The sequence below is a fragment of the Phascolarctos cinereus genome, unplaced genomic scaffold, assembly GCF_003287225.1.
Source record: "Phascolarctos cinereus isolate Bilbo 61053 unplaced genomic scaffold, phaCin_HiC Scaffold_2;HRSCAF=192, whole genome shotgun sequence".
NCBI classification, from domain to species: domain Eukaryota; kingdom Metazoa; phylum Chordata; class Mammalia; order Diprotodontia; family Phascolarctidae; genus Phascolarctos; species Phascolarctos cinereus.
Window position 1 is genome coordinate 165,173,420 of NW_027555625.1, and position 24,947 is coordinate 165,198,366.

Below are 24,947 nucleotides of genomic sequence, written 5' to 3' on the forward strand. Positions count from 1 at the left end.
TATTGTGTCTAGTTTGGGGTGTACATGTGAATCGGATCACTGACAAAATATTACGTGTTCAGAAAAAGGCAGCTAGAATTGTAAAGAATCTGGAAACCATGTTATCTAAGAAACAATAGAAGAAAATGAAAATGCTAGGCTGAAGAATGTAAAACTAAAAGAGAACACAACAGTGCATATTGAATGCTCTTTCCAATGTGTAATACTGTCTCTCTTTTTCTGTAAGTGTTGCAAGAAGAAATAGATTTATTTTGTGTTGTTCAGGAAGTCAGAATTAGGACTTGTTGTTTAGTTGTGTCCAACTCTTCATGACTCCATGGACCACAGTATGCCATGCCCTTTTATCCTCCACTATTTCTCTGTCCAAGTTCATGTTCCTTGTTTCCTTGATACTATCTATCTATCTCGTCCTCTGCAATTGCCCTTTCTTTTTGCCTTCAATTTTTCCCAGCATCAGGGTCTTTTCCAATGAGTTCTGTCTTTTCATTATGTGGCCAAAGTATTTAAACTTCAGCTTCAGTATTTGACCTTCCAGTGAATAGCCTGAATTAATTTCTTTAAGTGTTGACTTGTTTGCTCTTCTTGCGCTCCAAGGGTCTCTCAAAAGTCTTCTCCAGCACTGCAATTTAAAAGTGTCAGTTCTGTGGTGCTCAGCTTTCCTTATAGTCCAACTCTCACAGCCATACATTGCTACTGAAAAAAGAAAAAAGACATAGCTTTGATTATATGAACCTTTGATGACAAGGGGATGTCTCCACTTTTTAGTGTTCTGTCCAGATTTGCCATAGCTGTCCTTCCAAGGAGCAAGCATCTTTTAATTTCATGGCTGTAGTCACCATCTACAGTGATATTTGAGTCCAAGAATATAATATCTGACACTGTTTCCATTTCTTTTCCTCATTTTATTTACTTATTTATCCTCATTCTTTCACCTCATTTTACTGATGAAGGAGATGAGGAAGAATAAGTTTGACTAGCTTGCCCAAAATCATATAGCTTATTTGTGCTAGATCCAGCATTAGAACTGCATAATCTGTCTACTTAGAAAGTAAGTATTAATGATTTTAAACAGTATTTTTTTTATCATTAAATATAAACTTGGTAAGATAAAACACTTGGTAAAAATAAAATTATGAAGATAATCAAGACCAAGGACACATAATACTTATTTCAATTTGGGTCTTGCTAATTTTTTGAGAATGATGTCAATTCTTTTTTTAAATTGTCATATACTGTCAGTTATCTTATTATTTCTGTTTTTTTATTGGTTGTTTTCATCAAATATGTAACTAATTTAGAGGCTACTCTTGAAATGAAGACACATTTTTGTTTATTTCTTCATTATTAAGCATAAAAGGGAAGATATAACTAAACACTGGAATCCAGATTTTGGGAAAGCAGAATGGAAAAGTTTCATTCTGAATCACTTGAGCTTTTGACAACTTATTCTAAGAAGCAGTGGAATTTCTGTGGGTGAATACCACTAAAAGCAAATTTTTCTTTGACTGAAATATAACAATATAACACATTTTTAGCAAAAGTTATCAATATCATTACTGATTTATTAGATAGCAGCATATTTACATACATATATACATATGCTTTCTCATCTGCTCTTCCCTGTATCTAATACGTTGGCAAGACTTGTTGATTTTATGTTTATATCATTTCTTGCATTAGCCCTCTATTCTGTTCTGACATTGCCTCCATCTTGATACAGGTCGTTATCACCTTGATCCTGGACTATTATAATAGACTGCTAATTCATCTCCCTACAATAAGTTTCTCCTCACTTCATTCCATCCTCCATTCAGGTGTTGGAAGTAATCTTCCTAAAGCATAGGTCAGACCATGTCACCCCCTACTCTGTAAACTTTATTAACTGTCTGTCACCTCCAGAATCAAATATAAAATCCTCTCTTTGGCAGTTAAAGCCCTTCATAATCTGGATGCCCTTCCCTCATTCTGCCTTTGCAGTATTCTTCCATTTTACACCTCCTCCCCACAAACCCACCCCCAACATACATATTCTGAGATGTAGCAACACTGGCTTCCTTGGTATTCTTTGAGCAAGAAACTCTATCTTCTGACTTCCTGGTTGTCCCCTATGCCTGGAATGCACTCCCTCCTCATCTCTGACTTTTGACTTCCCTGACTTCCTCCAAATACAGCTAAAACCACCCTACCTTATAAGGAAGCCCTTCTTAATCCCCCTTATTTGTAGTGCCTTACCTCTGTTAATTGTTTCCAGTTTAACCTGTATAGAGCTTGTCTGTACATAGTTGTCTGTATTTTCTCTCCTTCATTAGACTTTGAACCCCTTGAGGGCAGATACTGTTTTTTGTTTTTCCTTGTATCCCTTGCACTTAGGACAGTACCTGACGCATAGTAAGCACTTGATAAATGTTAATAACTGACTTATTGACATACCTGTCGCATCAGAAAGGCATAATTTGGGTTTAATATTTTGGTAATGTATAAATTACGTCTGCTAGCTCCATCCATACTGTTTCATCTCATATGATTCTTGTCTTATCACCTAAAAATCTTCCATAGAGAATCCACTCAATGTGATGGAAATCTTCCTCTATGTCTGTTAACTTTTTATAAATGCCAGTGCAACACCTGGGCTGGCTATTTTATTCTCTTTATCTGTCCCTGTTCCTCTACCCAACGACTGGCCCCCACTTCACTTTTAGTAATGTTAAAAACCATGGGTATATATAAAGAGGAAACAGAGGAAATAAGAATTGGAATTAATATTACTGCTAGTGTCACCACCTGCAACAACGCTATTACTGATACTAGCTCACCTTTATTAAGAATTTTATAGTTTTCCAAGTGCTTTTAAATATATTATCTCATTTTGTCTTACAACAAGCTCCTCATGTATTTAGTACAATCATTATCACTTTCTGTCATATGAGGAAACTGAGGCGATGGACTTAAGGATCACTTCAAGGTCACACAACTACTTGAGGTGGGATGGGAACCTAAATCTTCTTATTCTAAATCTCATGTTCTTTCAAATCCTTCATGTTGGCCAATTTCTAAACTTTTAAAAAAATAACAACCTGTCTTAAAATTGTTCATGAAAATAAAATTGAGCCTCAAGTATGGCATTCAAAATGGAAAGATTATTCTTTAATCCTGTTATCTTCCTTTTTTTGTCCATTGAACATTGTTGATTATAGTGAATTTTCTTATGAACTTTTTAAAAACCACAGAGTAAATCATGTTCTGTAAACCAGTGGCAATAAAGTTAACAATTATATTTGTATCCTAGATTTTTAAAACATTTACATTTTATAAAATTGAAATGGAAAAATTAAACATAGGAAGATTTTTGTATTTCCTTTATAAGTAACATAATATTACCATGGTAGTAGTGATTGCTGTGTGATTTATTTGACATGTAACAAAAAGCACCATCATGACGGGCATTGTTAAAACCTAAGAAGCAAAAGATTGAAGGGGGTTTGGAGATCAAGTTTTTACATGGAAAGAAGCCATCTCAGTTGTGGGCTTTTTGATATTAATATTGTGGTCCAAAGAAACTTGTAGTACTGTTTTCCATTCTGTACCCATTATGTGAATGAAATGGAAAAACATTTATTAAGCTCTTAATATGTGCCAACTCTGTGAATAATTTAATTTTCTAGACCACAAACATAAGATTTTTAAAAAGCATCATGTTTACTTGGGAAAAATTTTTTAAGGGAGTCAAATATCCATTGTATTGTAGCACATGTAATTATTTTTTTGAGACACTAACTTGATTTGAGATTTTGAAAAAATGAAATTTATCATTTTTTTAAAGTAGGTTACCCTCAAAAACTTAATTTTTATTTTAATATTACTAAATAAAATATTCTAAAGTTTTGCTTATAAAGACAGCCTGTGAATTGTTTTTTCTATTCCAAAAACTAAATGCATTAAAAGTGAAATCTTAACTGTAATTTTGAAAATGTCACCAAGAAAAAGATAGTTATTTAAATGTTTTGTTTACAAACTCAGTCGCCATTTTTTAAAAACTTGGATTCATATAGTCAGTGTTTTGAATACTGACATAGGATTTTGCATCTATCTTATTATATTTCATTAGTCTTTTTGGATCTTAATTCTGTCCTAGAAATTAAAAAAAACAACCCTTTAATAAAATAATGCCAAAACCCGGGCTCTAGGAGATTCTACTAGTGACTTCCTTTTTGGCTAACATAAATTTAAGAATCAATGGTGTTTGGATTCAGTCATTGAATCAGTTTGGAATCCGCCTAGTTTTTACCATCATGTGGTACATATGTCTCTATCTTTTATTTTTTTTAAAACATTTTTATTTAACATTTTGAGTTCCAAATTCTATCCCTCTCTACCTTCTCCCCTCCCTGAGATGGTAAGCAATCAGATATAGGTTGTACATTTGCAGTTAGTCATTTTGTATAAGAAGACTTGAATAAAAGAAAAAAATGAAAGAAAGAAAGTAAAAAATAGCATGCTTTAGTCTGTATTCAATCAGTCTTCCTCTGGAGGCAGATAATATGCTTCATCATGAATCCTTTAGGATTATCTTGGATCATTGTATTGTTCAGAATAGCTAAGTCATTCACAGTTCTTCACCAAACAATATTGCTTTTATTGTGTACGATGTTCTTCTGGTTCTGTTCACTTTACTATGCCTCAATTCATGTAAGTCTTTCCTCCAGGTTTTTCTGAAATCATCCTACTTGTCATTTCTTAAAGCACAGTAATATTCCATTGCAGTCATATACCACAGCTCGTTTAGCCACTCCCCAGTTGATAGGTATCCCTTTGATTTCCAATTCTTACCCACCACAAAAAGAGCTGCTCCAAATATTTTTGTACAAACAGGTCTTTTTCCCTTTTCTTTTCTTTTCTTTTTTTTTTTGCACATCTTTGGGATATAGACCTAGAGCAGTGACATTGCTGGATCAGAGAGTATGTAGTTTTATGGTCCTTTGGGCATAGTTCCAAATTGCTTTCCAGAGTGGACGGATGAGCCTGCAGCTCCACCAGCAGTGCATTAGTGTCCCAGTTTTCCCACATCCCCTCCAACATTTATAATTTTACTTTTTTATCATATTAGCCACTCTGATAGGTGTGAGGTGGTACCTTAGAGTTGTTTTAATTTGCTTTTCTCTGATCAGTAGTGATTTAGAGCATTTTTTCATATGACTTTAGATAGCTTTGATTTCTTCATCTGAAAATTGCCTGTTCATATCCTTTGACCATTTAGCAATTGGGGAATGACATATTTTTGTAAAACTGAATCACTTCTCTATATATTTGAGAAATGAGGCCTTTATCAAAGATGCTTGTTACAAATTTTTTCCCACGGTTTTCTGCTTTCCTTATAATTTTGGTTTTGTTTGTGCAAAAACTTTAATTTTGTATAATTAAAATTATCTGTTTTGTGTTTTGTAATGCTCTTTATCTTCTAAATTCTTCCCTTATCCATAAATCTGACAGATAGCTATTCCATGCTCTCTTAATTTGCTTTTGGTATTTCTGTTTATGTGTAAATCATGTACCCATTTTTGACCATATCTTGATATAGGGTGTGAGATGTTGGCCTATACTGACATACTGTTTTACTTGGAACTTTGAGTTTATCATATACTAGATTACAATGGTCATTTAGTCATTTGTACCTTGTCTGTTCCACTGATCCACCATTCTAGGGCAAATGGAAGGCCTCTCTGCTAGCAGGCCCTAGAAGAGTAATTTTTTTGCTGATCTGCCCCAGGAGTGGGGCCTTGCTGCTGGGTTGCTATGAGTTGCTGGTAGGCCCCATGGTCAGAGTCTAGCTGTTGGCCAGCCCAGGGGCAGGACTTCATTACTGGTCAGCAGTGTAGTTAAGGCCTCATTGGTAGCTTGTGCTGGGGTGGAGCCTTGCCTGCATAGACTTGCCTAAAGTGCTGCTGGCTTACATTAGGGTGGGGCCCCACGGGTGAATTGCCCCAGGCTTGGAGCCTTGCAGGCCCCCTGCCCCTGCCACTGACTTTACTCCTCTCCCACTGGAGTGAGACAGATCTTTCCTGCTGGTCTGGTAAGCTGCTTCCCTGCTCCTAGATCAATTCTGAGGCAGTTTTCTAGTTATTTGGCAGGGCTTCAGAGAGTTCCTTGCTCTGCCATCTTGGCACCTTGTCTGTCTTTTATAAGAGAGTATCCTGACCTACCTTATTCTATTTCTTATGAAAAGATATATGATTGATGAAAACCAAGTAGATGCTGTCTTCAGTATTCTTCAGATCTTCGAGGCTTAATAATCCCATAAAAAAAGAGTTTATTCTAGAATTATTTTCTTTCTCTTTTTTTGGGGGGGAGGGGTGGTGGTGAGACAATTTAGGTTAAGTGATTTGCCCAGAGCACACTGCTACTGAGTGTTATATGTCTGAGGTTGGATTTGAACTCAGGTCCTACTGACTCCAGGCCCGGTACTCTATCCACTCTGCCACCTAGCTGTCCCTGAATTATTTTTTCTTAATGAACTTGTTGGTATTTTGTAGTCTTGATTGCAATCAGAATCTATGCCTTGCAAAATCTAACTTCCCTTTTTGAAAATGGGTATAGTATATGTTCATCTTAAGCGCTATGGTACCTCCTACATTGACTCCAATTCTTCAAAGATTAGTAATAGTGATTCAGCAAGTACGTTTGGTATTTCTGCGATGTAATTTAGGAAAGATGTTTTGAAGTTGTTGCAAGGGGGTAGCAGCTCTTCTGCCTTTTCTTACTTTGTATTCAATATCTGTTTCACCCATTTAGTTTCATCTTTTGTATTTAGGAGTCACTAGTTCTTACTTTTTTCCATTTTATATTACTGTAATTCCCATTTGTCTAAAACAGTGAGCCTTCCTCTTCCTTATTCTTCTTGTCCCCAAGAAAGTCCTTTTTATTATCCTTCCCATTTTTTCTTAAACCTCAGCTTTTACTGAGGTATAGCCTAAGTGACACTTTTTTTATAGACCTTTCCCACTCTTTTTTATATTTATCCAAGATCTTCCTGTGAAGCCACATCAGTCTCTTTAGGCATACCTACCTTAAAACAGGAAGGATAGACTTTTTTTGCACAGAATCAGTATTATGATAGGCGTTCCTCTGCCTTAGCTATCACTGCTCTTCCTTGAAAGGAAATGGGTTTAGGAAATTGGAGATTTCATAGTTCAACTACTATAACTTTTTAGTAAATATCAACAGCTGTTGGCTACCCAAAACTATGCTCTTGTCTCCCTGCAATCTAGGTATGGTCTTCAGTATAAGAGAGATTACCACAAAGTTGGCAATGCCAGGAGGTGGGGGTGGGGGGAGAAATCAAATGTCTCAAAGGTATTTTTTAGAAAATAAGAACTGACAACTGAAATGAAACAAAGCAACAGGAGGGCTCTGAGTGAAGAAATTATGTGAATCATTAGTCTAGTTTTTTCTTTGTGTTCTTTTCAGATTACAGAGTTTGGGTATTTCATTATTAATTACAAATCTCATTATTATGCTGGCAAAAATATCCATAATTATCATTTCACCTCTTTGTGAAATATACTAAAGCATAAATACTTTAAAAATATTGCATAATGATGCTAAATAGTTATTTAGACTGTAAAAACATTTTGGGGTTCCTTTTTTTAACTACTCTTGAATGTTTTTGTACTTATAGGCTGTGGAGAGCACCTTGTACGTACCATACTGGCCAGAGAATGTTCACATGCTTTGCAAGCTGAAGATGCCCACCAAGCTTTGCTAGAAACTATGCAAAACAAGTTCATCAGTGAGTACAAATTTAATAAAATTGTTCACTTCTAAAGAATGCCATATCCCATTATATGAAATCCCTGAAAGTGCTATATGACTTTTTCATAGGGAAAAGGATCCAAGTAACAGTCAAATTTAAAGTAAAATATTTGTCTGTTAATGCCCTGAAATAGCAAGCAAAACACCCATACATTAGAACATGAGTGAACACAAATTTCTCATGGATGGAAGCATGAAGTTAGGGATTCTAAGAGCCAAGGTATGGATAAAGCACAGGCCAGCCATGTTGGACCAGTTGTATAAAGGCTTGGAGATGGAAGATGGAATATTCAGAGAAGAGCTAGTAGTCTATTTTGACTGAAATGTAGAATGAATTAAGGAGAATGTAGTACAATAGAAAGAACATTGAATTTGCATGTCCTCAAGCACAGGCTTGATGGCCACTTTTCAGATGTAATTTATTTATTTTTTTAAAAAGCATTTTTTTAGAGGGGTAAGGCAATCAGGGTTAAATGACTTGGTCAAGGTCACACAGCTAGTAAGTGTCAAGTGTCTGAGGCCAGATTTGAACTCAAGTCCTCCTGACTCCAAGTCCGGAGTTCTATCCACTGTGCCACCTAGCTGCCCCTGTTAGATATCATTTGATGGGGATTCCTTTATCTGTGGATTGGTCTAGATGGCTTCTGAGATCTCTTCTAACTCTCAAATTCTATGATTCTTTAAATGTAACCAGAAGACAAAAGGAAGTTGCAGCTAAGTTTAAAAATGGTTCTTAGGTTCTTCTTTGAGAAAGTAAAGGAATTTGTGTTATCCTGCATAAAGGCAACAAAAAGTATAATGTTATGGGACATTTGTTTATCATATGTTGCAGTACTCACCTGCCAAAAGACTACCATGAGGATGAGTGTATCTTATTTGCCAGCATGTATTACCAAAGATTATGAGTTTGAGATATTCAATGAATAGCTCAAGAGAGCCCTTCCAGATTATATCACTATGTCCTTTGATGCTGGGTGACTTCATTGCAAAGGTTGGGAAAAGCAAAGATGACAATACAGATACTAGATATATGCTGTGAGAGTAAGGGATGTGAGAAGCCAAAGACTGCTTTTGACTTGGTAAACTTCACAGAAGTCTTGTACTTATGTATCATGAATACTTTCTTAGAAAAAAGGAAGCAGATGTTAGACATGAGAAGTACTAAATAACATCATAAAAAATGAACTGATTCTATTTTAATAAATGAGAAATGACTCATTACCAGTGTAGGAGTCATTCCTGAATCAGCCATCTAGGTATAGTCAGACAACCAACTTATTAGAACATAAATCAAAATTAATAGAAAGCTACAAGACAGCATCAAAATGAGAAGATAAGACCTGAAATTTTAAAAACTCCAAACCAACCTGTTTAAACAAATTATTAGTTCCAAATAATGAGGAATGGATGAAGGAAGGGATATTAACACTAGTCATAACAGCATCATATAGTTATATACCTAATGGGGAATCAGTCTGGTATAGTGGAAAGAACACTGAGTTTGGAATCATAGGAATTGAGTTCCACCTCTGAATGTCTAATACCTAATGTAACCTTGGACAAGTCCCTGGGTCACAGTTTCTTCATTTGTAAAATGAGAAGAGGTTGGATCTGATGGGCTCAAAGATCCATTCCAACTTCCCATAATGAAAAAAACAAAACAGCCTAAAAGCAACTCTTAATAAACAGACATTTATCAGCATATATACTGGATCTTGGCTAGACACTGCAAATGGACAAGGAGTTGGGCCCACAACTTAATAAAAGAGGAGAGCAGACTGAATTGCCTATGGGAAATTACAGAGGGTTTTTTTTAAATAACCCTGTGTTTTCCCTAAAACAAAGAATCATCTTTTTCATACCAATGTTGTTCTGACATTTTATGAATGTATTGCATAGAATACTACAATCTTTGAAGAATTGAAGTGGAGGATTACCCAAAAGGCAGTGAGTGGAAAAGCACATGCAGACAGAAGTATCCTACAACACTTTATAAACAAGGAATTACAAAGAAGTAGTGGTGTAAAGATGTCTTCAGAATAACATGGTCAGAAAGACAATGGGCTGGTATTTTGAGAGTACAACCACTGGACATCTCTCATGCTCCTTTTGTATCCTTGGGATGTCAGGAGAACTCAAGGAAGGCCTCTAGAACATTTAGTGGCTCCCATGTGGTGAACTAATGAACAAGAGTTTTATGGGACGTAGTGTTATGAACATGATACCAGCTGCATCATTAGGGGGAACGTCTACATTACTGATATCACAAATCCACTTCATTATTTTGCAATTTTAGATGCATTTTAGAAAACTGAAGTTTATTGATTGTTGTGCTCACAAGAAAAAGGAAGAAAATATCCCTGAATTAAATTGAAAACCAGTCACTATGAAAGAGTTTAAGGCAAGCCTGCACAACACATGGCACTTGGGTCACAAGGAACCCACAAAAAGTGTAGGGATTGCTGCTGCATACTCTCCTGTTTGTCATGTGACCCTGCAGCAGCCAACTGTCGTCAGTCTGTCTCTAGTTTAACTTACCTGTGACATGAAGAAGTTTATCCTCTTTTAATTTTGGCCCTACCTACTGCCAAGTTGTGCAGGTAGGTTTAAAGTAATGGCCATAATTGCAGCATGTTGAACACTTTAGATTATGTTTGTAGAGAATGCTGTGAAACATTTTTTGTCTTCTCTCTTTCCTCCTGTATTGTGTTTCCAAGTCTCTCTTCAAATACCTGTGTTATTTCTCCCGTGCTTGGAGATTTCTGCTACTCCACACTTTCTCTTGGCCGTTTTGGTTCTCTTTTTTTCGTAACAATATGTCTAGTAGAGTGGGATTGCAATAAAACATTGTTCCACTAGGTGTCACAGCCCAGCACAAGATAGGTCCAGAAGGAGCATTTGTAGAATCAGTGAATTTTCTACTTTTATAGCTAATAGGCACCTGAGAACTCATCTAGGCACATCTCTGCCCCTTTTCCCATTTTACATATTAAGAAACTAGAGCTGCTAAAAGCTTAGATTTCAACCTTATCTCACAATACTACTCTTCTTTTACAAATTACATTCTCTAGCTGGACTTTTTGCTTTCCTGCCTCTCTGTTTTCCTTCTTTCCTAACCTAGAATGCTCTCTCTGTTCTCCATCACCGCCTGTTGACATCTCACTCATCCTTAGAGATTCTACTCACCCTTTTGGTAGTATCCCACTATACTGCCTTTTCCCATGTTCACTTGTAGAAATTTTTCCCCCAGTTCATTTATTTTATTCTAATTTATGTATGTGCGTTTATGGGTTATCATGGCCAAGAACTTAATCACCTAGTAGCTAACCTTCTGTTTATAGACCTTCCTGAAATTAAGATGGCTAGTTTTTAGAGAGCAGACACAAACTATGGGCTAGGGCCATATACAAAGCTTTTCTAGTTCAGTGGAACATGACAGAACTTCCATTTTTTTTTTAAGAGTTTAGGTCAAGCGTGGGAAACTTGCAGCCTCAAGACCACATGTAGCCATCTAGATCCTCAAGTGCAGCCCTTTGACTGAATCCAAACTTTACAGAACAGATCCTTAAAGAATTGTTTGTATTCTGTTTGTACTTTATGATGAATAAGATACATGTTTTATCACCAGAGCTTTGATTAGAGTTAAGTGACATATTTTGTCCCAGTTGCTGTATTTAAAGGGCACTAAGAGCACTTGAAGACTTTAGCAAACATTGTGGTATCCCATGGTGTTGGCTCCATGTTATGTGGTGGTTGATGAATTTGGAGGAACTTGCCCTGCAAAAACATCTCTGGGCCATGCATTGCTGGTTCTGGGAATGGTAAATCTTGCAAGGGTGGTCCAATAACTTTCTCTCTCCACCCACCTAATTCTTCTTTCCACCCTATGTCCTAGACACCCATCTCTCTTTCTTGGGTTGATGGTGGATAAGGCTTATGCAAGTATCAAAGGGTCAGGACTCTCTGACAAAGCATCAAGGTGTCAGGAGTGCCAATGGTACCATCACTGGCTCTAGCTAAATTCTCCTTCTGATACCAGTGCTGTTTGAAAACACATCTATACACCCATACACCCATTACCACCACTACCCACACACTTTTTTTACCATCATGAAAGAAAAAAAGAATCACTAGACACCAGCATGTTCTTTTTTTCTACTATGTCTGTAGAAATATGGCAGTAATAGGGGAGAGGACATGTTTATTGCCACTTGTTCCATGCCCCAATTTATGCTTATTTCTGACTCTGCTTATCACTCCTTTATGTGTGTTAGCTTCTTTGGAACGGTTACCATTTCCTTTTAAGCATTTAATAAAAATTTGTTTAATTGAAATATTTATCTTTGAAACCTTCCCCAACCTCTCCAGCTCTTATCATAGTGTTTTGCACTTTGTAAGTGTCATTAAATATTGGATATTATAATTGTCCAGGGTCACATTATCAAAGACCTGTTATGTTCAAAGTATTGCGGTAGGGACTGGTGAAAAAAAGTGAAAATGACATCATTCTTATTCTCAAACTGCTTACAATCTAGCAGATTGATTTAAAAATAACCTACAAGTAACTATACTAGTTAGAAAATGATTCAGTACTTAGGGGAGGTCAAACAGTGGTTTGAGAAATTGAAGGCGAGAAGGAACCACTGCTTACTGGGGGTGAAGAAAAGTGTCAAGGAATACACCATAATGAAAGGGGTGCCTAGGATAAGCCTTAAAGAAAATGAAGGACTGCCTTCTTCTTAGGAACTGGGAATTATAGGGCAGTTAGAATGAAAAAAAAAAGATGTGAAGCTTAATATGGTGTGATGGATAGAGTTAAAAAACCTGGGTTCTCCTTCCATCTTTGTCACTTAACTAGTTGTTTTACTCTGGGTAAGGCATTTGTCTGTCTCTTCTGAATTTTCTTGTCTATAAAATGATAGAATTAGACCAGATGATTCCAGGGCTGCAATTTGTGATCCCTAAGTAACTTTTTAAGGCTAAAATTCTGTGATTCGTTGGAATTTGAGTTCCTATGTCAGCATTAGAATATTTGTGTATGAATCTAATTGTGTGGTTTAGCTAATAAGTATTTTTAAACAAGTTAGTTCTTTAGTGAAATGATGATTTCTAGAAACGTGCAATGTACAATATGTTAATCTATGTCACTGTTATTGCAGTGACCATTAAAATGGCTTAAAAAATTACTTAGTTGTGATTTTAAATCACAATTTTAAATCAGTGTGATTTAAATAATATTTTAATGGTTAACTTTTAAATTGTAAGACAAGTTTGGGACAAAAAAACTGTAGTTTACTAATTAGAAGTTGCCTATTAGTATTGACAAAATACTTTGAATTAAAAATATATGCTTTACCTTTTTGGCTTCCCTGAACATGGAAATAATAACAGATTTGTAATTTTAATATAATTCTAACATTATTTTTGCTCTTATTCTTATTTTACTTATCATTTTTATATTTCATACATAAAGTATTTTATTGTTACTTGTTTTTATATTTTATAAAAACTTAGTTTCATTTTAGCTTTGAAAAACTTATCTTTCTGATGCAAAACTAATTTATTTTTCTATTTGCTAAAGTAGTTGTTGACATTTTAATATTTCTATGTTAAATGACAAAAGAAATGAAGACTATGTGATCCTATGATATTTTAAAAACCCATTTCAGGTAAATTAGAAAGTGTTGATGTGATTGGATCAAATAGGGTGGAATATTTGATGTTGGAAATTTGAAAGACATTTTGAACATCAAAACTCTTTTGCTCTTAGTTGTGTTAATAATATGCAGAGATCCAAAGCTTTGGATTGATTAAATATAGGAAGCATAAAAGAGAATAACCAAGTCATGTTTTTTTTAACCACTGTTCATGTTAACATACCAAACACATGAAAAAAGAACCGTAAAAATAGTCCCTTAATAATACTTCATGGTAACCAGCTGATTATAGACTGAATGCTCAGTTAAGTAGGGAGAGGAAAGAAATAGACTTCCTTTATAGTTATATGTGTGTGTGTTTTTTAATGACTACAAGGAAAGAAGTACTCCTACAATAATTCCAATGGTTGTTTCTGAAAAAGAAAAAACTAGTTTCATGAATAATTCAGTTTTAATGCTAACTATTGCCAAATATGTGGTTTATGAAATTCCAAGTGGTATGATCTCTTCCTGTATAATCCACACCCTTTTACTTGCTACCAAATGTAATAAAGCTTTTGTAGAACTGATGTATAAAATATGCCTATGAAGCTGATTTGTACATTTTTTCTTCCTTCTTAGTTGTTTGAATTTCCTACATACTATATACACGTTATTAACAAATTATTATGTAGCTATTGTCATTTCATATTTGCATGTACAGTATATGATGATGGCTAATATTTAGAGGTTAGATGAATTACTAGATATCATATTGTGATATGAAATGCCTTGTCTATACACTCTCTAGTTTGATCCTTTATAGACAAATGCTTATAATAATTATTAATGCTATTAAGGAAGATGATTTTGCTGATTTTAAGTAGTTCCATTGACATAGTGTCAAGTTCAAAGTAGCCACAAATGACATAGCTTGAAGTCAATTGCACCCTTGTTGCTAGTAATTTTCTGCCAACTGGCAGCCAGACACTGGAGAAGATGTATTTAATTAACAAAGTTTTCCCTTTAATGGCTAACCTCTTAACTGGAACCCTAATAAGATGATGGACATCAGGTTTTCCAGGTGAAACCCCGCCCCCCTCCAGCCATACATATTTTTACTCTAACCTGCAACTACTGGTTATATCTCATGAATCTTTTCCCAAACTGTAATATAAACACCTTTTATTTATGTCTAGTGAAACCACCTGGACTTTTTTTTTTCATTTTTAAAGAACCATTTCCATGTCCTTTATACATTTGCCTTTTATGGACAATTTTTAAAGAATCATCCTATATGGGCATCTTGCTAGCTAAGGAGTATTAGAAGGACCTTCCTACACATATATATATATATATAGTTTGTGCTTTTCTAATCTAAAATTAGTTAAACTTTTCATAAGTAATGATAAAAACATTGTCTTTTTGCATTTTGTAGTTAATCAGCCCTAATAAACAAAAAAATTGCAAATAAATTAGGTCTAGCATAGAGAGTTATTCAGTTTGAGTATTTTGACCAGCAGGCTAGAATATTTTCAGTAGTTATATTGAGCATTCTATTTATCAAATGTACTGTTCATATTTAATTTTTAAAAATCAGGATGTAAATAAAGGAGAAATCCTTTGATGCCATTAAGATACAAAGGTATATCGACTGGCTACTTGAGACATTAATGTAATTTTTATATGCATATTTAATTTATAGGTTGCCATGAGTCTCATAAAATTACTTTAATTCAGTCTTCTTTTTTATGAATTATTGGTTATACTGCAAAAAAAAAATGAACAATGGCTTCTGAGTTCTTTAATATGTTTAAAAGTAATTTTATGTTATAGAATGTATATGCCTTGAGAGTAGATATTGTGTTTGTTACCCCAGCACCTAACATGGTGCCTGGCATAAAGCAGGCCTTTAGTGAATACCTATTGATTGATTGATGACAGAGAATGGCATAGTGGAAAGAGCGATGAATTTGCAGTCAGAAGACCTGTGGTCCAGTCTCTGATTCACTGTCAGCTGGTCTTGACTAGTTTTCTTTTCTCTAGGTCCAAATTTTTCTGTCTCAACAGTTCAGTGAGGGAGTCAGACTAGATGATCTTCACAATCTCTTCTTGCTCTAAATCCTCTGGTCCCATGAACACAAACTAAGAAGCCAGAAGAATAGCGTGGGGAGGCCAGTGCCCAGGAAAGTAGAGTGAATTAAAAAGGAAACATGATGAGTGGAGATGTGGAAAGTTTTTAAAAATGTAATACATTGTTTTTACTTGGATTGGGCTTTCTTTGAGTACTATATCAATAAAGTACTAGAACCTGTTAAAACTGAGTAACACCAAAATGGTTTTAAGTGTTCCATTTATATTGAGCATAGCATTATCAGGGCTAGAAGATTTATGTATTGTAAAAAAAAATGAGCCTTGAACATACTTATAATAATAACAGTGACAACAGTTATAACTAACATTTGCATAGTGTCTACTATGTGCCAAGCACAATGCTAAACACTATACAAAAATTATTATCACATTTGATCCTCACAACAACCCTGGGAGGTAGGTCCTATTATTATCCCCATATTTTACAGTTAAGGAAACAGGCAAACAGAGATGAAGTCCAGGGTCAAACAGCTAGGAGGCATCTGAGGCCAGATTTGAACTCTTGAATCTACGCCCACCACTCTATCCATTGCACCACCAAGCTGCCTATGTTACGGTTGATGCAGATTTTCATTACATACAGAAAAGACTGAATAAATTAGATCAACATATCACAGGGAACGTGAAACACTTTTTTTCTTTTCTCTAAAACAATAAAACAAAACACCATCAAAAGCTTTGGAGTAGTGTTAAATTATGTGGAATTGTTCAGGACCAGCCTAGAAAGACCAATTTAACAAACAAATGAAAATAGGTAGTGATCAGATAGGACTTTTCCGTATTAGATCCATGAACAGCTGAGTTTGGTCCTCTTTAAAACATCCATGCTTCCTGTTTACATAGGAATTCTAGCCTTCTTTTAAAGCCTTGGAAATCCCTTCCAACAATGGAAAACCTGAACACTTTAAGCCCAATAAGCAGCAGGGATGATTGTACTAACAGCAGATGTGCTGTCTTTCACCCAGCATTTTAGGAACACAAATGAGAATGACAAGCAAAGATTCTACCAAGTGTTGAAGACTAGAAAGAATTTGATAATATTAATTGGTTGGAAAGATCACTATTGCAGTATGTATATAAACCCTGAAAATATTTTTATCTTATTTTTTTAAAGTTTATTACTAAATTCTCAAATTTTAAAGATGGCAAAGTTCAGAAACAGAATATTTTATACTAAAGATTAGTACTGTGACAAAACTGGGAATTGTTAGAGCATTAACAACAGGAATATTACTATTTATTTTGAAGAACGTTTATGCAGTATTATGAAAAAAACGAGAACTGCACAAGGAATGTGTTTCATCCCATACAAGAAGGGAAAATATATCCTTGTTTCCATATTAACAATTTTTTTTCCTAAGGGTACTGATTAGGTGATCAAAAAGCTTTTTTGTCTGTTCTTCTAGTTTGTGAGACTGTAGAGAAAACCACTAATATTAGTTACAGTAAATTCAAAGCACGTAATTATAATGTGAAAAGTAAAGGAAAATTAAATCATATGAAGTTAAAGGCAGAATGAGTTATTACTGTATATTGACTAAGTTTGAGTAGTACTTATGCTGTAATTGGTGGATGTGGGTAGAATAAATACACAATTAATTGTGATATTGACAACATATTTGGACACTATTTTCGTATATATGAATTGTTTTCTTTCATTGTAGTCTTATAGTGTTTCTTTTTATAACCAAAGTGATGACATGCCTTGGAGAATAACTTCAGGATAACAAATTATTTTGTGTTTGTATTGATCACAACTTTGAAGGAAAGACAGCAGTGTTGTAAAATAAATCATGTTATTCTTGACCTTTTAAGAGTGTGATAAGCCATTCTAATGTGTGGTTCTTTGAATATGCAGCTATTGTTCCAGTGATTTAAGGAGTTTATTTTACCTTTCTGCCCAGCTGCCTTTCCACATCAAAGGGCATTATTTAGATATTATTTTCAGGCCTGCAAAAAGCTTCTGTGGGGGCAGCTAGGTGTCGCAGTGGATAGATCTCCGGCCTTGGAGTCAGGAAGACCTGAGTTCAAATCTGGCCTTAGACACTTGACTTTTACTAGCTGTGTGGCCCTGGGCAAGTTACTTAACCCCAATTGCCTCCCCCCCCCAAAAAAAAAGGCAAAAACCTTCTTTATTTTTGTTCTTATGCCTAATGTCAAATATTGATGTCAAAGAGGGGTGTGTGTGTGTGTGTGTGTGTTAAGCAGTAAGGTGCTACTTAAGTGTATTCTATAATTGTTTGAGAAATCAGATATCTTTGCACAAAGAAAATAAGCAGTTAATTTTCAAACAATTGGAAAAACCCATTCACATAGATTACAAAAAATGATAGTGAAAATAAAGCCAACAGAAAAAATTAATAATGGGTTAAACAGAAAAAATGTTCAATTTTATAATTGGATTATACTGGTTAAAAGAAAGGAAATTCAGAGTACTTTTATAAGCTATGTTCAAAAAGAAGATTAAATGCATTTTGCCTACCAGTAGTAATTCAGAGAAGTGAATATTATTAATATTTTAATAGTTTTTGGTATCCTTGCTATAAGATAGAATGCAAATGTAATCTGTCACAGTTTCCTTAAAATGTATTAAATAAGGAGAGTAAACTATATTCTTTCTAAGGTTCCTTCTAGTTCTAAAGGTTTAAGAGTCTGTTGAATTGATTATTAAATTGGTAATCCCATCTAAATTTCAGTAGTCAGATGTCTCAACTTTAATTGAGATAGTCGTGAGTTAACTTACAGAAATAAAAGGCCCTGGTGAATTCTAGTAGAAAGATGGTCTGAAATAATCATTTTGATTTTTTTTTAATGTGTCATAATGAATTCAGTACCCCTAAGATTATAAGGAGTGGGTGTGAGGAGAAAGAATCCGTTTTTTTATCTAAATGAATTTTAATGAGTTTTATGTAGACTAATAAAAATTGATTCTTGTGATTTTTTGCAATTTTTGGGGTCCCATTGGTGCCATTGTCACTGAAGTTAAAAACAACCAAAATAGTTTTATCTTCTGACATAGCTGCTTAAAACATAACTACTAGATCTTGTCATTCACATTTTTATTTATACGTATTTTCTTTTATCCAAAACAGAACTCATTTTTCCCCAAAAATCTATCCTCGTTTCTATAGGAAGCATCACTACTTTTTTCCAGTCTCCCAGGTTTATGAATGGTATTATCTTTGATTTCTCACTCTCCTTCACTCTACATATCCGGTCAGTTACCATATCGAGCCTTGTCTACCACCACAACATTGTCTCTGACCCTTTGTCTCTGTTCACACAGCTAACACCTTAGTTTAGTCCTGCATCACCTCTTTCCTTGATTATTACATTGCCCTCCTAATTATCTCCCTTAATTAAGCCTCTCCCTCCTAAAGCTCTCTCCACGTCAGTCCATCCTACATACTGTTACTTTGAAGTTCAAGGCCCTTCATAACCTAGCCTCCTCCTCCCTTTACAATCTTCTTAGGCCTTATTCCCTGACACATAGATTTTGATCCAGTGATACTAGCTCTTCCACAGACATGACATCCCATCTCTCAGCTTCCAGGCATTTTCTCCCGCTGTCCCCCATGCCTGGAATATTGTCCCTCCTCAACTTTGCCTGTTGACTTCCCTGGCTTCCTTTAAATTCCTGTCTTTTACAGGAAGCCTTTCCCAACTCCTCGATGCCTTTTCTTTGTTAGTTTTTTCCCCCTATTTATCCTGTTTATATCTTTCTTACAGATATTAGTTTGCTTGTAGTCCCTCCCATTAGATGTGAGATCTTTGAGGACAGAGACTGTCTTTTGCCTCTTTTTGAATGCCAGGCACTTAAGCACTTAAGGAGGCCAATGCAGTAATCAGGAAAAGAGGTGATTGAAGGACTGAAACACAGGCATTTAAACACAATGCCTGGCACAGAGTAGGTGCTTAATAAATGCTTATTGACTATTTTGTTATTGTTGTTGTTTAGTCATTTCAGTTGTGTCTGACCCTTAATAACCCCACTGGGGGTTTTCTTGGCAAAGGTACTGGAGTGATTTGCCCTTTCCTTCTCTAGCTCATTTTATAGATGAGAAAACCAAAGCAAACAAGGTTAAGTGACTTACCCAGGGTCGCATAGCTGGTAAATGTCTGAGGCCAGATTTGAACTCAGGTCTTCCTGACTCCAAGCTTGGTACTCTATCCACTATGCCACCTAGCTGCCTGACTGTTACCAAAGTAATTTTTTGATGATCTGACCACATCACCACCCTACTCAGTAAACTGTAGTGGTTCCCTGTTGTCTCTGATAATAAAAAATTGTTTAACTTTTCAAACCCTTCACTACTTGTCCCCAACCTATCTTTCTAGCTTAATTGTATATCATTTTCCTTACTGCATTCTCCCTGTTTAGCCAAACAGACCTCTCTGTTCTTCTCACAGTTTTCTTCCCTCCCATCTCTAGCACAATGCCTTTGTAATGGCCACCACCCCCACCCCCCATTCCTAGAAATGTATTCTGTCCTCATCTCCACCTCAAATAATTTTTCTCTTCCATCAAGACTGAGATGAGGCACTAGACACATGAAACCTTTCCTGATCCCTCCAACTGCTGGTGCTATCCCTCCCTAACTGGTGCTTCATCTTAGTATTGAAGGAAGAGAAAAGTGTTTTTTTTTTTCCCTCCCTCCCCCTTTCCCCCTCCCATTAGAAGTTAAGCTCTTTGAATTATTTCCATCACCTAGCAGAATGCCTGATAAATAGCAAGTGCTTAACAATGAGTGTTGATTGGTTGGTTGAGGTTTTTTTGGTTATTGTTGTTGTTGTTAATAATATATTCTGCATATGTTACATAGCATTAATGCCTGGCACAGAGCAGGTGCTTAATAAATGCTTGTTGGTTGATTTTTTTTCCCCAGCAAATTCTCTAAATATTACATAACTATAGCAAACATTTTATTTTTTTAAATTTTCTAATCTAAGTGCTGGTGACTTTAAAATAAATAATATGATTATCTCTTCCACATTGTGACTTTCCCCATTATAGTTTCCATATATCATGGGTTGGAATGAGAAATTAAATGGGAATTTGAGGGGAGTTTTGTGGAAGCCTCAGATGACATGCAAAGGCCAGCAGATGGCACAGAAAAAGTTTAGAAATTCAGAAATGCATAAAATAAAATAGGTGTACAGTATTGTATAATATCAACCCAAATTTTACAATAAGGTACTGTAAACACCTGATAAAAGAAAAAGAAAAAATTCAGACTTTTCTAGTGTGAAGGGAGGGCCAAAAAATTAAGTAAATTTTCCAGATCATGGAGCTACTTCATTCCTAACCCCCATGATGTAGAAGGTATAACTATATGTAGTTTTTCTCAGATGAGAGTGTAAGTAAAACTGATTTATGGATACTAACTTAAAATTATAATATTGGCTAGTAAATCAATGAAAACATATTTTAGAAGAAATACAAGGTAAATAAATTGGTTCTAGGATTGGTCTGATGATTAATTGTTTAAAGAAAGGGATGTTGATGAACTTTAATAATAATTGAAGTAAGTACACAAAACAAAGTTACAAATTTATATTTGAATTCATTTTAAATTTTATTAATGTTTCAAGACACTTGTAGTGTTTAACTTATACTCTGAATATTAAATCAGTAATTTTACCATAAAAAAGAATATTAAGCACTTAATATCTGTTTAATGATTGCTCCTTCTGTTCTGGTCTCATCATTTCAATTAATTGGCCTTCAAGAAGCAAAATCATTTCTTTATAGGTTGGTATATATGAATTAATGAAGGAAGGAAAAACCATGTATTAATCTCTAACTGTGTGTTAAGTACTATGCTAAGCACTGGTAATATAAACAGAAAAACCTGTAAGGAGCTTACACTCAAATTAAGGGAGATCAAACATGTAAGAAAGTTTAGCTGAAGGGCAGATGGCAAGGCCAAGAGGTCCTTAAGTTATACAAGTAGGTTAGTGATAATGGTAGGGCATCTACATGGTGTAGTGGTAGAAGCTGGGAAGATAGTAAGAACTGGAGGACCCCTAAGGAAGACCTGATGGTCCTTCATCTTATCAGAAGGAATATTATTGACTCTTATGTCATAGAATCAAGGAATCCAGGTTAAGGAGGTCGGGAAGAGGGAGGATGTCACCTGTAGTAGTAAGTCTTCTCTCTACTGCTGTCTCCTACAGATTCTGAAGAAATTTACCAATCCATCATTTAACAAGCATTTATTAAGCACCTGCTATGTGCAGGGATTGTGCTATAGGCTAGGGATGCAAATACAAAGAATGAAACAATCTGTCCTCTGAGGTTCTAGTGGAAGAGACAATAAATATGTATACAAGCATATATACAATAAAGAAAATAAATATAAATAAACACAAGGTAGTTAACTATAAAATAGTTTGTAAGAGAGATCACTGGATGTTGGAAGGAATCAGGGAAAGCTTCACGTAAAAGGAGGTGTTTGCCTTAAAGACATTCCTTTTTAAGCCAGAAGGTTAATATTTGTTATTCAAAGTAATTAAACTTCTACATTCTTTTTTTAAAGGTATGTCTTGAAGTAATATATGAATTTAAAACATTTACTATGAGAAATGAATTTAATATATTTGCTATGAAAAATGAATCTAATAATTTCTTATTCTTAACCTTTTAAGAATGTGATAAACCATTAGAATTATAGTGTGTAGCTTTTTCTGGTGTTCTGTTGGTGATACATATGAATGTGAAGGCTAAGGTTTCAATGACCTAATGATTTTATGGTTGTTTTTTTTTTATCTTTCTGTCCAACTATGTTAACATGGGCAAATCATTTAACCCCCCGGACTAATTTTCTTATAAGGTAGTTAGACCAGATGATCTCTAAGGACAATTCCAGTTTGATAGTCTATAAACTTCTATGATATTCAATATTTAAAATGTTTAAAAATTAAAACTTGTATTTCTGGAAGTATTAAAGATTTTTCTCTTAAATGTTTAATATTAAGTGCTAGATAATTTAAAGAAGTCCTTTCTACTTAAAGTGCATATAGTTCGGGAAAATTTTATATTTTATTTTGGTCTCTTGAAACTCGGGCTTCAACTTTGTAATTTTTAGTGCCAGCCAAACCCAATAAAATATAGAAACAAGAACATATTGAGACCAAAGAAAAAAATATGTTGAAGTGTGGACTTCCATTAAGTTAATGTTTTATGTTGATAAACTGATCTGAAGATCACCAAGCCTACCTTTTTATTTTTCCTGAAATTTGGGCTTACTTGCCAGAAAAATGAAATAGCTAAGGGGCTCAGGAGTGCTTGGACAGCTCCCAGCTTCATTGGTAAAGAAGTTAATATTTCTACTTTTCTTCATTCCAGAATTTGATGAATAAACTTAACTGTGAACCTGGACATTTTGAATTATTGGCACCTCTGTTATCCCTTTAGGATATTCACTGTCAAAACAACATTGTTCAGTGAAAATATGTGTGTGTAAATCTTGCTTTTGTTTAAAAAAAATGTGCTTCAAATATGCTTGGGGTTTTTTTTCTTCTGCCTTTTTGAAATTATTTTGATAGGGTACTCTTTATAACTTTAACCTTTTCCTTCTTTACACAGTGTATTAAAGGTTTCTTAAACTAAGATAGTTGTTTTTCTTTGTATAAAATTGAATGGTTTTTACTTAGGTTAAAAAAAAAACTTTTAAAATAACTTGATGAAGTTGAGTCCTAATACAAAACTGTAGTAAGGGCTCAAGTTGGAGAACCATCTTTTAAGTGAGAGACCCTTTCACCCATTCCCATGATAACAAGGCCCTTTACTTTGGTAATTATCTTTTTCCTTCCCCTTTCTCTATACCAGTCCGAAATATACCTGATGTTCATAAAATTCCGAAAATGTATGGTGTTTTCACTCCTGTCTCATGACTTATTAGCCATGCATAACCTGAGCAATTGTGAATTTTTCATACAACTACAAAAACAATACCTTCTTCTTTGTAGAAAAATCGTAATTTATTTCTATAAATCTGCAAATGTTATAGAACAGTTATTGCCAGGTCTGCTGCTTAATAATCTTATAACTTTGGACGGTCCAATTAACCTTCTCCAAGCCTTTTACTTCATCTATAAGATGGGGATAATATTTGCACTATGTATTTTTTAGAGTTGTTGTAAAGCTAAAGTAAGGTAATGAAAAACACTTAATACACAGCTAAGCTATATATTTTTGTTTTTCTTGATGTGATTTTAGTCTTTTTTTTTAAAGAAGTATGCCCGTTGACCAACTAATACCACTTCTAAGTCTTTATCCCAAAGAGATTATATAAATGGAAGAAGGACCCACGTGTGCAAAAATGTTTATCGCAGCTCTTTTTGTGGTGGCAAAGAATTGGAAATTTAGGGGATGCCCATCAGTTGGGGATGAACAAGTTGTAGTGTGTGAATGTAGTGGAATACTATTGTGCTATAAGAAATGATGAGCAGACAGACTTCAGAAAAACCTGTAAATACTTATATGAACTGATGCTGAGTGAGGTAAGAAGAACCAGGAGAACATTGTACACAGTAACAGCCACTTTGTGTGATGACTAACTTTGATAGACTTATCTCTTCTTAGCAATGCAATTATCTAAGACAACTCCAAAAATTCATGATGGAAAATGCTGTCCACATCCAGAAAAAGAACTATGGAATCTGAATGCAGATCGAAGCATATTATTTGCTCTCTCTCTCTCTCTCTTTTTTTCTTGTTTCTTTCTCATGGTTCCTCCCATTGGTTCTAATTCTTCTTTACAATATGACTAATGTAAAAATAGGTTTAATATGAATGTATGTATACAGCCTATATCAAATTACATGCCATCTTGGGGTGGGGGGAGGAGAGAGATAGGGAGAAACTTTGGGACTCAAAATCTTATGGAAGTGAATGTTGAAAACTAAAAATAAATAAATTTATAAAAAAATTTTAAAATATGCATGAGGTCAATTAAGGTTTATGGCTTCATGTATTTGTGAATGATCATTTTTAAAGTGGAAAATAGAAGTTTTTTTCCAAATACAAAAAGTTTTAGTTTAAAATAGTTTTGTCTCCCAAAGCTATCCCTTTGGATGCCTTCCCCCCACCCCCCACTTTCACCTTTCTTTTCTCTTTTATTTACCTGAGTAACAAGTGTTTTCCATAATGTGTAATTCAGAGAATTGTATTCACATTTTATTGTCACGTTCTCATCTAGTGTGGTCATGGACACAAAACTGAATGTGGTCATAGATGCCCAAATTATAGATCTAGCTGTGGTTGAATTGCCAGTTTCACTCTATAGTATGTGCATTTTTATTTTTTCCCCTCTTCTCACCAACTACCTTTTTAAAGAGCTGCTTAGG

General features: G+C 34.8%; 1 protein-coding gene across 4 annotated transcripts in view; it reads left to right on the top strand.

Moving 5' to 3' along the window:
• Positions 1-24,947, top strand: part of TASP1 (taspase 1) — a 277,878-nt gene that overhangs the window by 181,969 nt on the left and 70,962 nt on the right. For all 4 annotated transcript variants that reach the window (XM_020986166.2, XM_078149716.1, XM_020986172.2 and 1 more), the window contains one exon: positions 7,673-7,783. In XM_020986166.2, the coding sequence (XP_020841825.1) occupies positions 7,673-7,783 (111 nt within the window). The remainder of the gene's footprint in view (positions 1-7,672; positions 7,784-24,947) is intronic.